At 38.2% G+C, this 12,605-nt stretch overlaps 1 protein-coding gene across 2 annotated transcripts in view; it reads left to right on the top strand.

The window, feature by feature from the left end:
* frmd5 (FERM domain containing 5) overlaps positions 1-8,943 on the top strand; it is a 35,671-nt gene extending 26,728 nt beyond the window's left edge. For both annotated transcript variants that reach the window (XM_036587115.1, XM_036587116.1), the window contains exons 12-14: positions 49-117; positions 2,072-2,178; positions 8,250-8,943. In XM_036587115.1, coding sequence (XP_036443008.1) covers positions 49-117; positions 2,072-2,178; positions 8,250-8,836 — 763 coding nt within the window. In that variant the 3' untranslated portion in view covers positions 8,837-8,943. The remainder of the gene's footprint in view (positions 1-48; positions 118-2,071; positions 2,179-8,249) is intronic.
* Positions 8,944-12,605: the final 3,662 nt, after the last annotated feature.

Raw genomic sequence — 12,605 nt, 5'->3', positions numbered from 1 at the left:
AACAGATGTTTAATTGGTTAGATTGGTTTGTGTTGTGATCTCTCATAGTGGCAAGGTGGCTAAGGAGGTGATGGAGCAAAGTGCCAAAATCAGACGAGAACCACCAGAAATCCACAGGTTGGTTTGTAGCTAATGTTTCCATGTTCTGTACTCACCACTGTATTTACCACTCAAGTAGAATGATGAACACCTTTGTTTACTGTTTTGTACATGTTTTTCTCACCGAGCTATATTAAAATGTACACCGATCAGGCATAACATTATGACCACCTCCTAGGGCTGGGCAATAAAACGATAACGATAATTATCGTGATATAACTTTTCCTCAATATAGCAATAAGAAATGTACGATAAATTTTCGATATAACAGACCATTCTCACACTTCTACATTGTAGCGACAGCCCTGGTGGCATTTTCTACTGCAAGGAAAGCGACAGTACTCTGCTGTCGCCAGGAGAGGGCGCACTTCCGAGTTTTCCGACATGATTAGAGAGGGAGGGGGCGACGAGTGAAATGAGTCTTTAACAACGTCTGAAACGTGGAGTTGTACATTCCCAGTTTGAGTGGAGCGACCGGCGATCTGTTCTCCTGTGACCAAGTGTGAGTGACGAGATCAGTGGCGTAACCGTACTGTCCTAAAGTGAACTCACCTCTTTCCTTACATCCTAACAAGCTTTAGCAGCGTTAAATCACGTCTGCTTCTCTCAACTACAGCGCTGTTACAGCACTCAGTCATATTTAAGTATTAGTGCATTCCCAAGCAACAAAAGTGAAAGAATGAAGTGAGTTCATGCAAGTTACAGCCCTGATTTAAATGCAAGTAAACTGAGGAAGCTGTGAGGCACTGGAAAGCATTGGGAGAACGCTATCTTTCCAGGCTAGCTGTTTTTAGCAGCTGGCTAACTTGAAGGAGCGCTCCATCACTCGCACACAATGGCAAATTGATGATACTGTAGATCAAACAAGACATAAAATCACCGCTTTCAGTTTAAACGTACCTAAAAGGAGGTGTCTGTTTGTCTGGTGTTAGATATATTGTGGTTCACCCCTTAAACTACTACGATAGAATAGAGAAATCCAGACGTCGCAAGCTGGTGTTTGAATACTGTGATATGCTCTGACATGGATGCGGTAGGAGTGACGGCAGTAAGGCGGTGTGATCCATCACCAAGCTACTAGGGCAGTATGCTCACTGCCCTCTAGTGTGTGTCTTCACTAGTGTGTATGTGGTGTTTCACTGCACGGATGGGTTAAATTGCAGAGGTTGAATTTCCCCATTGTGGGACTAATAAGGGTCACTTAATCTTTACCCTGTTCCTCAGTGGTCAGGACCCCCATGGACCCTCACAGAGCAGGTACTATTTGAGTGGTGGATCATTCTCAGCACTGCAGTAACACTGATGTGGTGGTGGTGTGTTAGTGTGTGTTGTGCTGGTACGAGTGGATCAGACACAGGAGTGCTGCTGGAGTTTTAAACACTGTGTCCACTCACTGTCCACTCTATTAGACACTCCTACCTTGTCAGTCCACCTTGTAGATGTAAAGTTAGAGACGATAGCTCATCTGCTGCTGCACAGTTTGTGTTGGTCATCCTCTAGTCCTTCATTAGTGGTCACAGGACGCTGCCCACAGGACGCTGTTGGCTGGATATTTTTGGTTGGTGGACTTTTCTCAGTCCAGCAGTGACACTGAGGTGTTTAAAAACTCCAGCAGCACAGCAGTGTCTGATCCACTCAGACCAGTGCAACACACACTTACACACCACCACCACCACATCAGTGTTACTGCAGTGCTGAGAATGATCCACTACCCAAATAGTACCTGCTCTGTGAGGGTCCATGGGGGTCCTGACCGCTGAAGAACAGGGTAAAGGGGGACTAACAAAGTATGCAGAGAATCAGATGGACTACAGTCTGTAATTGTAGAACTACAAAGTGCACCTATATAGTAAGTGGAGCTGATAAAATGGACAATGAGCGCAGAAACAAGGAGGTGGTCACAATGTTATGCCTCATTAGTGTACATTGGCTTGTCTATTAATTTTCAGTTATGTATGTGTGTGCTACTCAGGGCTGGAATGGTCCCAAGTAGGAGTTGTCCTTCCATCACGCATGGCCCGCGACAGTGTAGCGTGCCCCAAACACGCAGAAGAGCAGTCCATATATCCATTATGGAAGGTAAATACTCAGACATAGACACAAAAAAGAAGAATATTTGATAACACATCACTTAACACTGTAGGGTACTGTTCATTAGGCTACATGACACTACATGAGCTTGTCATGACAACTGACATAACCCTAAATAACATGCATGTTTGTAATTGCTTATCCCAGTAGAAGTCATGTGTCATGAAAGCTACTTAAGCTTACTTGCTAAATGTAAACTTTATAGGGAATGATGCCTATTGGAATAAGCATTTATAAACACATATGCAAGGGTTATGTCAGTTGTCATGACAAGCTTATGTAGGTGTCATGTAGCGTCATGAACAGTATCCTCCAGTAAAGTGTTACCAAAAGTTTTGTTATACAATAAAAAGTTTGTATGTACATTGTTTGATAAATTCACACAATGTTCTCATGATGCATCAAGTACAAGTATTTTTGTTTATTTTGTTAAAAAGACCAATCTTTTTTCATATGCTAATAAGCTAATTCTGTAATTCTGAAGTACAATCCTTTATATGTTAGACAAAGCTGAAATATAGTGACCTCACTGAATGATTTACGAGATCTGTTGTAACCATGAAAATGAAAAGTAGATTTAAATGTGGTTTTATTCTATACCTTTTTACTATTTATTACTATTTTATCATTTTTTACTAAAATGTTTTGGTTTGGAGGCAGCAAACTAAGCAAAACACAGAATTGCTAACTTCTTCTTCTGTCCATGTGTCAGTCTCTCCTTCTGTAATGTGAGAACCTCTGCCTTTGTGCAATATGTAACCAGACATTCACCTGGCCCTGTCGTTCTGCCTTTGTAATGAGGACATCAATTTTTTTGTGTGTGAATGTGTGAGTGGGCACTGATTGTGTGTTGTTTTTAAAATTATACTTAAAAATATACCTGACAGCATTTATTTATTTATTTATTTGGATGTTTGTTTGTTTGTTTATATCTACCAAAAAACACCAACCCCAATCCCCAATCCAACCATATAGATTATTAGAGAATGTGTCCACTTTCCAACAGCACACAGAAGGGAGGCTCATGAAATAATGGATATGAATTCGGCAGCATGGATATGAATTTGGCATCTTAATCAAAAATAAGGACAAATAAGACCAAAGGTGTGCAACTTGCACAGATATAAAATGATTGACCTTTGAAAATAATTGCTTTGAAAATAACTAAGCTTTATATGTGATATATTTATATTCGTGTCTGTACATTAACAGCATTTTGGTTGTGTATTTGTAGAATAGTATGTGGAAGGTTATACCACAGCAAGAGTAAATATTAGTTGTTGGCCTACCTCTCCTCCTTTCATTGGCACACAACACATTTAAAAAGACAATGACGAGTGTGACATCCTATTCCCCGCTGTTTCAAGAGTGCTATTTTTACACTCTCTGTAAATAGTCATGCAGGGGCTCTCCATGTGTGTCATTACAGTGTAAGTGAAAATAAGCAGTGGGGGGGTGGGTTTTTTTTTGTTCTTTTGTAGTGGCTTATATGTCCAGTCTTTGTCTTTCTCTTTCTCATTCTCACACACATACAAATACACACACACACATACATATATACATACGTGTTCGGGCACCATGGTGAAGTGTCTAATCCGGATTAAGACAAAGGTTAACGTTCACCTTCGAATGATTAATCATTGTTACTGGGATGTGAAGGTAAGGGTCTTTACGCTGGGCCCCAGGCTGCTGGGGAAAGTCCTGGGCTCTCTGCCCCTCATCCCCTTGCTGCCAGACTCCACCAGTTCCCTTGGAGCCTCTTCCAGACTCAGCATCCCCCAGTACAATCGACTCTCCAGAGTTGCAGGTAACACGCAAGCTCAACACAGAGCTAACGACAAATTCAACAGCCTTTCTTTGTGTGTGTGTGTATATGTGAGTGCACACGTTATAATCAATTTTGGATGGCCAGAGTGATGGGGAACAGTGTATATCTGGATTTACAACAATAAATTTCTATTCTATTCAATTGAAACCCTTTTATTTAAGTAAGGCAAGTCTAAGAACAGTTGTCCAACAGTCCACTATAGCTAAAGCTATTATCAGAACAATGGCCACAATTGGCAGTGTCAAAAAACATGAAAAAAATCAGACAAGATGGCTTAAGAACTTAACAGGAACGTGAGAGATTGCATGCTATATGTCTTAGTCCTAATGAGTCCTAAAATGAGCAGAGGTGGTAGGTAATGAAGTACAACTACTTTGTTACTGTACCTAAGTAAAGTTTTTAGGTATTTCTCTCACTTAATACTTTTTACTTTTACTCACTACATTTCAAAAGAATAAACCTGTACTCATTACATTTTCGAAACACGCTTGTTACTTTCCTTTTAACAATCTCTTTATTTATTTATCCCTCTTTTTATTTATGTATTTTAATCAGGCAATTGTATTAGGGCACCTAATGAAATGCAAATCGGCTCTGTGAAGGTGGGGGGGGGGTGGAGGGGAGTGAACCTGTGAATCACTACTTACACAACTTACAGGCCCCATCAGTGAGCACATGGAAAAAAGGAAGATAAGCAAACATATGAGACAGTGGAATCCACAGAAATGACAGCGCCGAGCCCGCGCTTAATTAAGACAATGCAAAAATGAAAAAAACTACATCCATGGCTTTACTCAGTGCCGTAATGGGAAATCAGGAGAGTGGAGAGAATCTACTTCAAAATCCACAAAGTTCCTGAATAGTTTCCTCCACCTGCTCATTTGATGGAGGATGTGAGGCTCACCATGATCAAATGTCCTTTGAAAGACCACAGTGATGAGAAACTTGATGGAATTGTGCCTTGGCAACCTGGATGGCAGTGAGGATAGCAGCAATTATATTTTTAGAAAATTGATCCACAGTCACTAAAATGTGAATACAACCATCTGAGTGAGGGGGTGGCGGAGGGTCAAATTTGTTAATGGATAAATTTGTCACGTATTCGGCGAGCTCTAACAAGGAACCGGACTTCATCTCCCAGAATCCTCCGGGAGATCACATGACGGAGCAACTTCCCTCCGACTCGGATTCAGACACGGACACCATTGCCCACAATACAGTTGGGACTCATGTGACTTCTGACTCCCGCTCGCGCACCAATCAGCGCTCTGCATCACTGGAATACTAACTGGTGTAACCTGTGTTTTTATTCACATGACTAGTCAGTATACTTTAAAAGCCCGGGCTTTAGATAGACTCTTTGCGAAGTATTGTATCATTCTGATCTACTGAGCGTTTGTTTATGATTGCCTGTTTTTTCCGTGTATTGACCTCTACTTTAGTATTTTCGACTTTGCCTTTTGCCTGATCCCTTTTGTACCTTAGCCTGTATTGACTGAACTGTGTTTTTGACTTCCTTGCCTGTTTTTGTGACTTCGTTTTTTGCTTTGCCCTTTTGTTTTGGTTGCCCGATCATATTAAACGTGTCGTCTACATCCGCAAGCGTCTGTGTTCTGCTGCAACGTCACAAAATTGCTAATAATGATTAATAATAATTATGGTTTCAAATACATATAGGAACCATTGATTATTTCCTCATTTTTTACAGTTTTGACTGATCTTCTGTATTTTGTCTTTGCCTGACCTCTTTTGTTATGTTTTAGCCATATTATAACTTATGATTTTATGACTGGATCAAACCAGACAACTTTCACCTAACCATCCACTTTACTTTAAAATGTACTTCAAAACATATGTTGGGACACTAATCCAGATGCACATGTTTAAACCAGAAATCTCCAATGCTACTCCTGGATGCTCTTTGTAGGTGTGTGTGTGAAGAAATCCACTTTGATGCTTCATTGTTGGGATGGTGTGTTTCTTGTTTCTCTTCATGATCCTTGTTGACTCCTCTACAGTATAATATTTATGGTTGTGACCATAAAGCTCATTTTTTTTTATTCCAAATTAGTTTATTTCAGAAGTCTTGAGGGTTTTCTAGATGCCCATACTACTTCATTTCAGAGAAGCTTGTAGTTGACTAGAAGTTGCTTGCTAGGTTTTTCTTTGCATCTCACATTTTATTGCAGATTATCTCGTTATCTCTTTTTTCTTGGTTTCTGAATACTAATACTAAATGGAACAAATGTGCTTTGTATGATTATATTTTTTCATCACTCCTATTTTAAACAATGGTAGATGTTTATAAATTCAGTCAGAGATATGTAGAATTTTGAGCAGAAGTGTATATAAATATAAACCTTGAAATAAACAACAGAAAGTCTCAGATTAAAAAAAAATGTTAAACAAAATAATATGAAAGGTTGGAAGGAATGCAAAACAGAAGCATTTTCACCAGTGGTACCCCACAGTACACACACATAAAAATAGTAATGTCAACATAAAATGTAGGTTACAACCTATGGCTGGTGATCAAAACCATCTGGTTAGCTTAGGCCATCAACATGGTGGCTCTTATATGATGTCAAATTAAATTCATGGATATGACCATGCAGAGCAAACAGTTACTCCCATGTGATTGTTCCCTTTATCATTTTGGATCCACTGCCATGTTTAACACTTGACAAAATAGTGGGTTGAAGGCATCTTTTGGCTTCCTCCAAAGGTAAACACCCAGAGATAATAAAAAGATGACTTTTTAGACCTTATTACTTTTTTCTTTGTCCAGGGGTCCATATTTTATGCTCCTTATACTATGTCTTTAGGAGGTTTTTTGGATACAAATGGTTTTCATTTGGTAGGCTTGATGTTAATTCCAGCACAACATATAGTTTCTGTTGAGACTTAGCTATAAGGTGCTGATTTTAATTCTATGGTAATATTGTGGATGTGATGTTTAGCAGCTATTAATTTAAATGTATGTCTATCTGTGTTCTTCCACTTTGATCAAAGTGTTCTTTGTAAGACTTTTGTCTGACACATACTCCTAGTTGGCACTATGCCTTGAATTGAACAAGCATTTAATAACCACCATGTTGCTGTCCGTCATTTTACTGAAACTTCTAAAGAAAGAATTTAAAGGACATGAGACACTTATCTACCCTAAAGACATTAGGGACTTTATGCAATGATTGCAGAAAGAAAAAAGTGCTATTTGTTCTACTACAGCCAAACCACCAGTTTTATGTAGTCACTAACACATTTTTCAACACTAATCTTTTCAGTGAATTCAGAGACTTTTTGTTTGACTTTTCAAAGATACTGATAAAGTTTTGACCAAAACAAAAAGGAAAATTGAGTCAAAAGCCACAAATTATCTATGTAATTTCTAACTTTTTTTCCAGGTTATTTTAATGCTTGTTTTCAAATTTTAGCTTGGCAGTTACTTTTGGGTTTATAGATTTCTACATTCAAGTAATACATTGTCAAAACAGCCACAGAGTGGACAGACTTGCCTGTAAAGACTGTCTTCACAGCCTGAGCAACATTGGTTTTAATTTCTTACTGTTTATTGCCAATTTGACTTATGATGCACTAATGATTTTGCTACATAATGTTAGTAAATAAACACTCTGGTTTAACTTTAGTAGATCAACTACAGAATAAGTATACTGTATTATTATTATTAATATTAATCATGGATGCCTTCATACTCGTCCTCATGATTATTCTGTTCCATTATTCCAGCCTTTTATTGGTAAGTGAAGAGTACTACTCATTTCATAATTACTTAATGTATTTCTCCTTGTTTGAATGCAAACACAAAAATGTGGAGAACAAGGGGTACCCACAACTAGGAACCACTCTTTTGAGCCCTGTACTTTACACTGGCAATATATGACAGCACTGCCTTGGGAGGATCACTTTAAAAATGCAAGATAATGAGTTTGCATTTGAATGTAATCCTACTGGTAAACACTCTATTTTTATAATGTACCTGTAATCTGATTACTGTGTTTTTTTTTTTGGCTGTAACTAACAGAATACATTTTTTCTGTATCCTAATCATGTAATTACATTAAATGCCATTACATGTATTCCATTACTACCCAACCCTATTACTGCATTAGTGTGTTGGACATTACTATTTTAAAAAAAACATAGTAACTAATATTACAAATACAACCATTTGATCAACTTCATATACATTTTGTTCTTTTCACTCTCTTAGGTTTAGAGTCTTTACGTGACAGCGGCCACTCTACGCCTGTCAGATCCACCTCTCATGGTGGCTCTTTCGTGAGTACACATGGCAATGGAGCAGAGGGTGGAAATGCAACAGCAGAATTCTCTGAGGAATGCTATAGTCCCTCTGACAGTGTGCTACCCACACCAGTATTCAGCAACTGCTCACTGGACCAGTCCTTGGGTGATAATACTAATGGCTCTCCCAGCATTCAAGAGGCATTCACTCCAGACAAAGCAGGGGAGGCGTTCACTCCAGACAAGGGGAGGTTCGCTGGCACAAGAGGAGGAGCCGCTCATCTAGGAAAGCAATCCACCGGTAGCATTGAGGTGGAGCGGCTGTGTGAAGTCATTGGCAGTTTGACACGACTCTTCTTAGTGACTCTCACTCTGCTATTTGCCCTTCTCCTGTTTCTAATTGCTCTGACAGAGTCTGAATTAGATGTAGCCTTCCTGAGGGACATCCGGCGGACACCTGAGTTTCAGCAGTTTCACTATGAGTATTTTTGCCCTTTCAGACGATGGCTGGCCTGCAAGCTGCGCTGGATGGGAGGGCACCTCATAGATAAATGAGAGTGGGAATATGTTAAAAAAGGTCCTCTCTGTTCTTTAGATCATAAGAAACATTCAGGCCTTTTGACACTACAGGTTGAAGCATTATTATCACTGTATCATGCTCTTAGAACTTACAATTCTGTACTAGGCAAAAGCCACAGATAAAGCCACAGTACCTTGCCAAGAGTGCTGGGTTTCATCTCTCTATGTGATGGAGTATTGTTTATTAGTTTTAGTCTGTGTTGATGAAAGTAATGCAAAATTTTTTGCCATCAAATACCCTGTCCTTTTTTTAATTACAGTAAAAACTTGAAGTGGTTATTCATCAAAGTATCTCATGAAACACTCCTCTGTTCCCTTCCCCATTTCCCCATTTTGCTGTGTCTTATGCTCTTCCTTTTTCTTTTTCTCACCAGTGCTTGACCCTTTTCACATGCAATTCCCTTTTGTTTTGTAGACAAAAGATGCCTTTTTGTGGTTTATGGTTTAATAGTTGTACAACAGACAGGAGACTAAGATGAATTTAGAGGTATGTACAGTGCCATATGGGACTGTGCATTAGTTAGCTCCTTCAGAGATGAACATTGGAGTAAGGAGATATTTTAGGGTGCATACCAATTTTGCCAGTTGGAGAGCCCTGGTAAAAGATTCAAGTGTGTGATGTAAGCTACAGTTTCAAAGGAGTTGTTCATACTAAAATCAGCCATGGGCTTCCACAGTTTGACATTTTATTGAACCTTTTTGGAGAATCAAAATAAAATACACAGAGTAACAAATAGAGTAATGCAAATGCAAGTCCAAAATCACAACTTTGTCAAGGTGATTTTTGTGGTGATTTACACATCCAAATAGAGTAAGAGGATGGACTCTTAATGTGATATTGTGTCACATTAAGTGTTTTTGTTTTCAAGCGTGGCTGGTGCAATAATTGCTGAACCTATTTCTCTTGATAAGCAATTACATGTTCTTCCAGTAGCAACATTATTATTTTTTTCAATTAAAACCTAATGTAGATTTTCCAGTTGATTAACTCATATAGATATTGGTTATAATGCTCAGTGACTGTGTGCATTTGAGCCACCATGTGCCAAGTTATTATGAAACAAAACTCCATCCCTGCTGCATAAACAAACCTTCAGCTTGCTTTTAGTTGAACAATACAGCAACTATATTCTTGTTATTTTATTATTTTCTGTTTATGATCAAATTTAAATGATCACTTTTGCCTCTGGAAAAGTTCCTTTTTTGCTATTGTCATGAATCAAGAGATCCAAACATCTATACTCAGTTACGCACAGATGTGCATTTAGTACTGTGTAAGTCTGGGTTCTTCAGTTCTGATCCTGTAAATTTATTTTGAGAAAAAATCATCATCAAGAAATAATAATTAACAAACACACATATCACCACAATTTTTGGCACCCCTGCATTTAATATTTTCTACAATCTTCCTTTGCGAATAAAACAGAACTTAGTCTACTCCTGTAATATCTTATAAGATTGGAGAATATGGAGCTGGGAATTTGAGACCATTCCTCTTTACAGAATCTCTCCAGATCATCCGGGGTCATAGGTCCTCTATTGCGCACTCTCCTCTTTAGCTCACCACACAGATTTTTGAAGGGGTTTAGATCAGGGAACTGAGATGGCCATGGCAGAAGCTTGATTTTGTGTTCAGTAAACCATTTCTGTGTTGATCTGGACATATGTTTTGGATTGTTGTCCTGCTTGGTAATCGAATGACAAACCATTTATAGTTTCTTGGCAGAGGCAGACAGATTTTATTTTAAAATGTCCCGGTATTTCATGGAGCCACTGAGGTTCCTAGGGCCTTTGGAGGAGAAACAGCCCCATGTCACAGACCCTGCACCATACCAACACTGGGCATCAGCTTGTTTTCTGTGCTTGAGTGTTTGTTGCCAAAAAATTTTGTTTCAAAGTCCCAGTAGCGTTTAGCAAACTCCAGATGCTTATGTTTGTGGTTAGATGATAGAAAAGGCTTTTTCCTGGCATATTTTCAAATATTCTGTTGGCATGGAGGTGGCATCTGATGGTAGTTTTGGAGACTTAGTGACTACAATATGCTACTTTTTTCTGTAACTCTACAACAGTAATCTTTAAGAATTGTTTTTGCCTCACTTACCATTCTCCTCACTGTTTGTGGGGGCAAAATAAACTTGGGTCCTTGTCCAGGCAAGTTTGCCACAGTTCCAATTGATTGGAACTTTTTAATTACTGCCCTAACCATACATGTAGGCACTTTTCCCTTATTTGAATTGTGTTCTCTTGTCTTTCCTATGTTTAAGAATGAAATTTGACCTCTGTGTCACCTCATGTATATATATATATATATATATATATATACTCCAGTGAAGCAGGAAGTCATGGACTCCTAGACATTTTGATCAACTTTAAAAAGTAAAATGCAACTGGAAAAAATGCTTCAGTTACATTTTGCTTCTGAATCTCTAGGGGTGCCAATAATGATGAAAATGTGGTTTTGCTAAAAAAAAAATCTTGAGGATTTTTTTTTTATCTCAATAAACTTACTTCAATTAAAGTTTGGCTTGACATTAAGCTAATTCTCCAATTGGTGAATTTTTTTTAAACTTTCTTATAACCTCATTTTTACCAGGGTTGCCAATAATTTGTGAAGGGGTCTGTAGCTGTGTTGGAGCAGGTAAATCACGGTACTAAAATTAACTGTGTTGGGTCCAAAATGAATGTGAGCAGGTATTGCCCATACGTTGCTCAGGTTCCAGGGTCCAGTATGGCACATGGACACCCTGATTCCTTCCGATAGAGTACATTATCACTTAATCAGATTTCTATTATTTTGTTATAGTTATGTTTGTTATAAATACATCTTCCTGCATTATATATGATATATGTCAAAAATGGCATTACAGCAGTTTATTTTTATTCTATGTAGAAAATACAGCCTGTCCACCTATATGAAAAAGTCTGGACATTTTACTTTCTTTTAACATTTTGCAAAAAAAATTAAAGAAATTACCCATAGTACAGGAACAGTTCCTTTATGATTTCTACAGCAGTACACTTGACAAAGGACCTCAGCAAAAATCAGGCTAGTTTTGCTGACATGGAAAAAAAGCTATGCAAAATTATGCAAAATAGTTTTTCAGGGCAAAACAATCACAGGACAATCATGCAGTCATAAAGCAAGACTGACGAAAAAAATACTGAACAGGTTTCAAATGTATTTGCAGGACAGAATCAGTAAAACAAAAAGTAATTTTACAGTACTTTCTGTTTTTTTTTTATTTGGATGGATACAACAAACTTTTGGATACCTATCTATGACATACTTCTGACGAACAAATTTTATGCTTTACAAACAGTTCAGAATTTGAAACCTTTTCACAGCTGAGCTTAGATCAAAATAGACATTCTCTTCTGAACCTACTGTTGTACCTATTGTTTTTACAATTGTATGCATTTGTGTTTTTATAGTTTGCATTCCTCCATTTCTCAGATGAACATTCAAAGTTGGTTTTGCATTTATTTGTCTACTGATTTCATCTCAGAGGTGCCTTCTGAGCAGCGCTCAAACTCACCACAGCAAATGATGAGGACTGCTCACTTTGTCCTCCTTTTGGCAACTCTAACAGAAGCAACTACATGTCTGTTAGTAAGAAGACATATTTATGTGAATGTATCTTTGACCTGGTCTGATGCTCAGAAATACTGCAGAGAAAACTATGAAGACCTGTCGACCATTGACACTGAAGACGAACATAAGAATTTTACAAAGGATGCAGGAGCA

This window comes from Colossoma macropomum, unplaced genomic scaffold (assembly GCF_904425465.1).
Source record: "Colossoma macropomum unplaced genomic scaffold, Colossoma_macropomum, whole genome shotgun sequence".
Classification (NCBI taxonomy): domain Eukaryota; kingdom Metazoa; phylum Chordata; class Actinopteri; order Characiformes; family Serrasalmidae; genus Colossoma; species Colossoma macropomum.
This window is presented reverse-complemented; position numbering and strand designations above follow the sequence as displayed.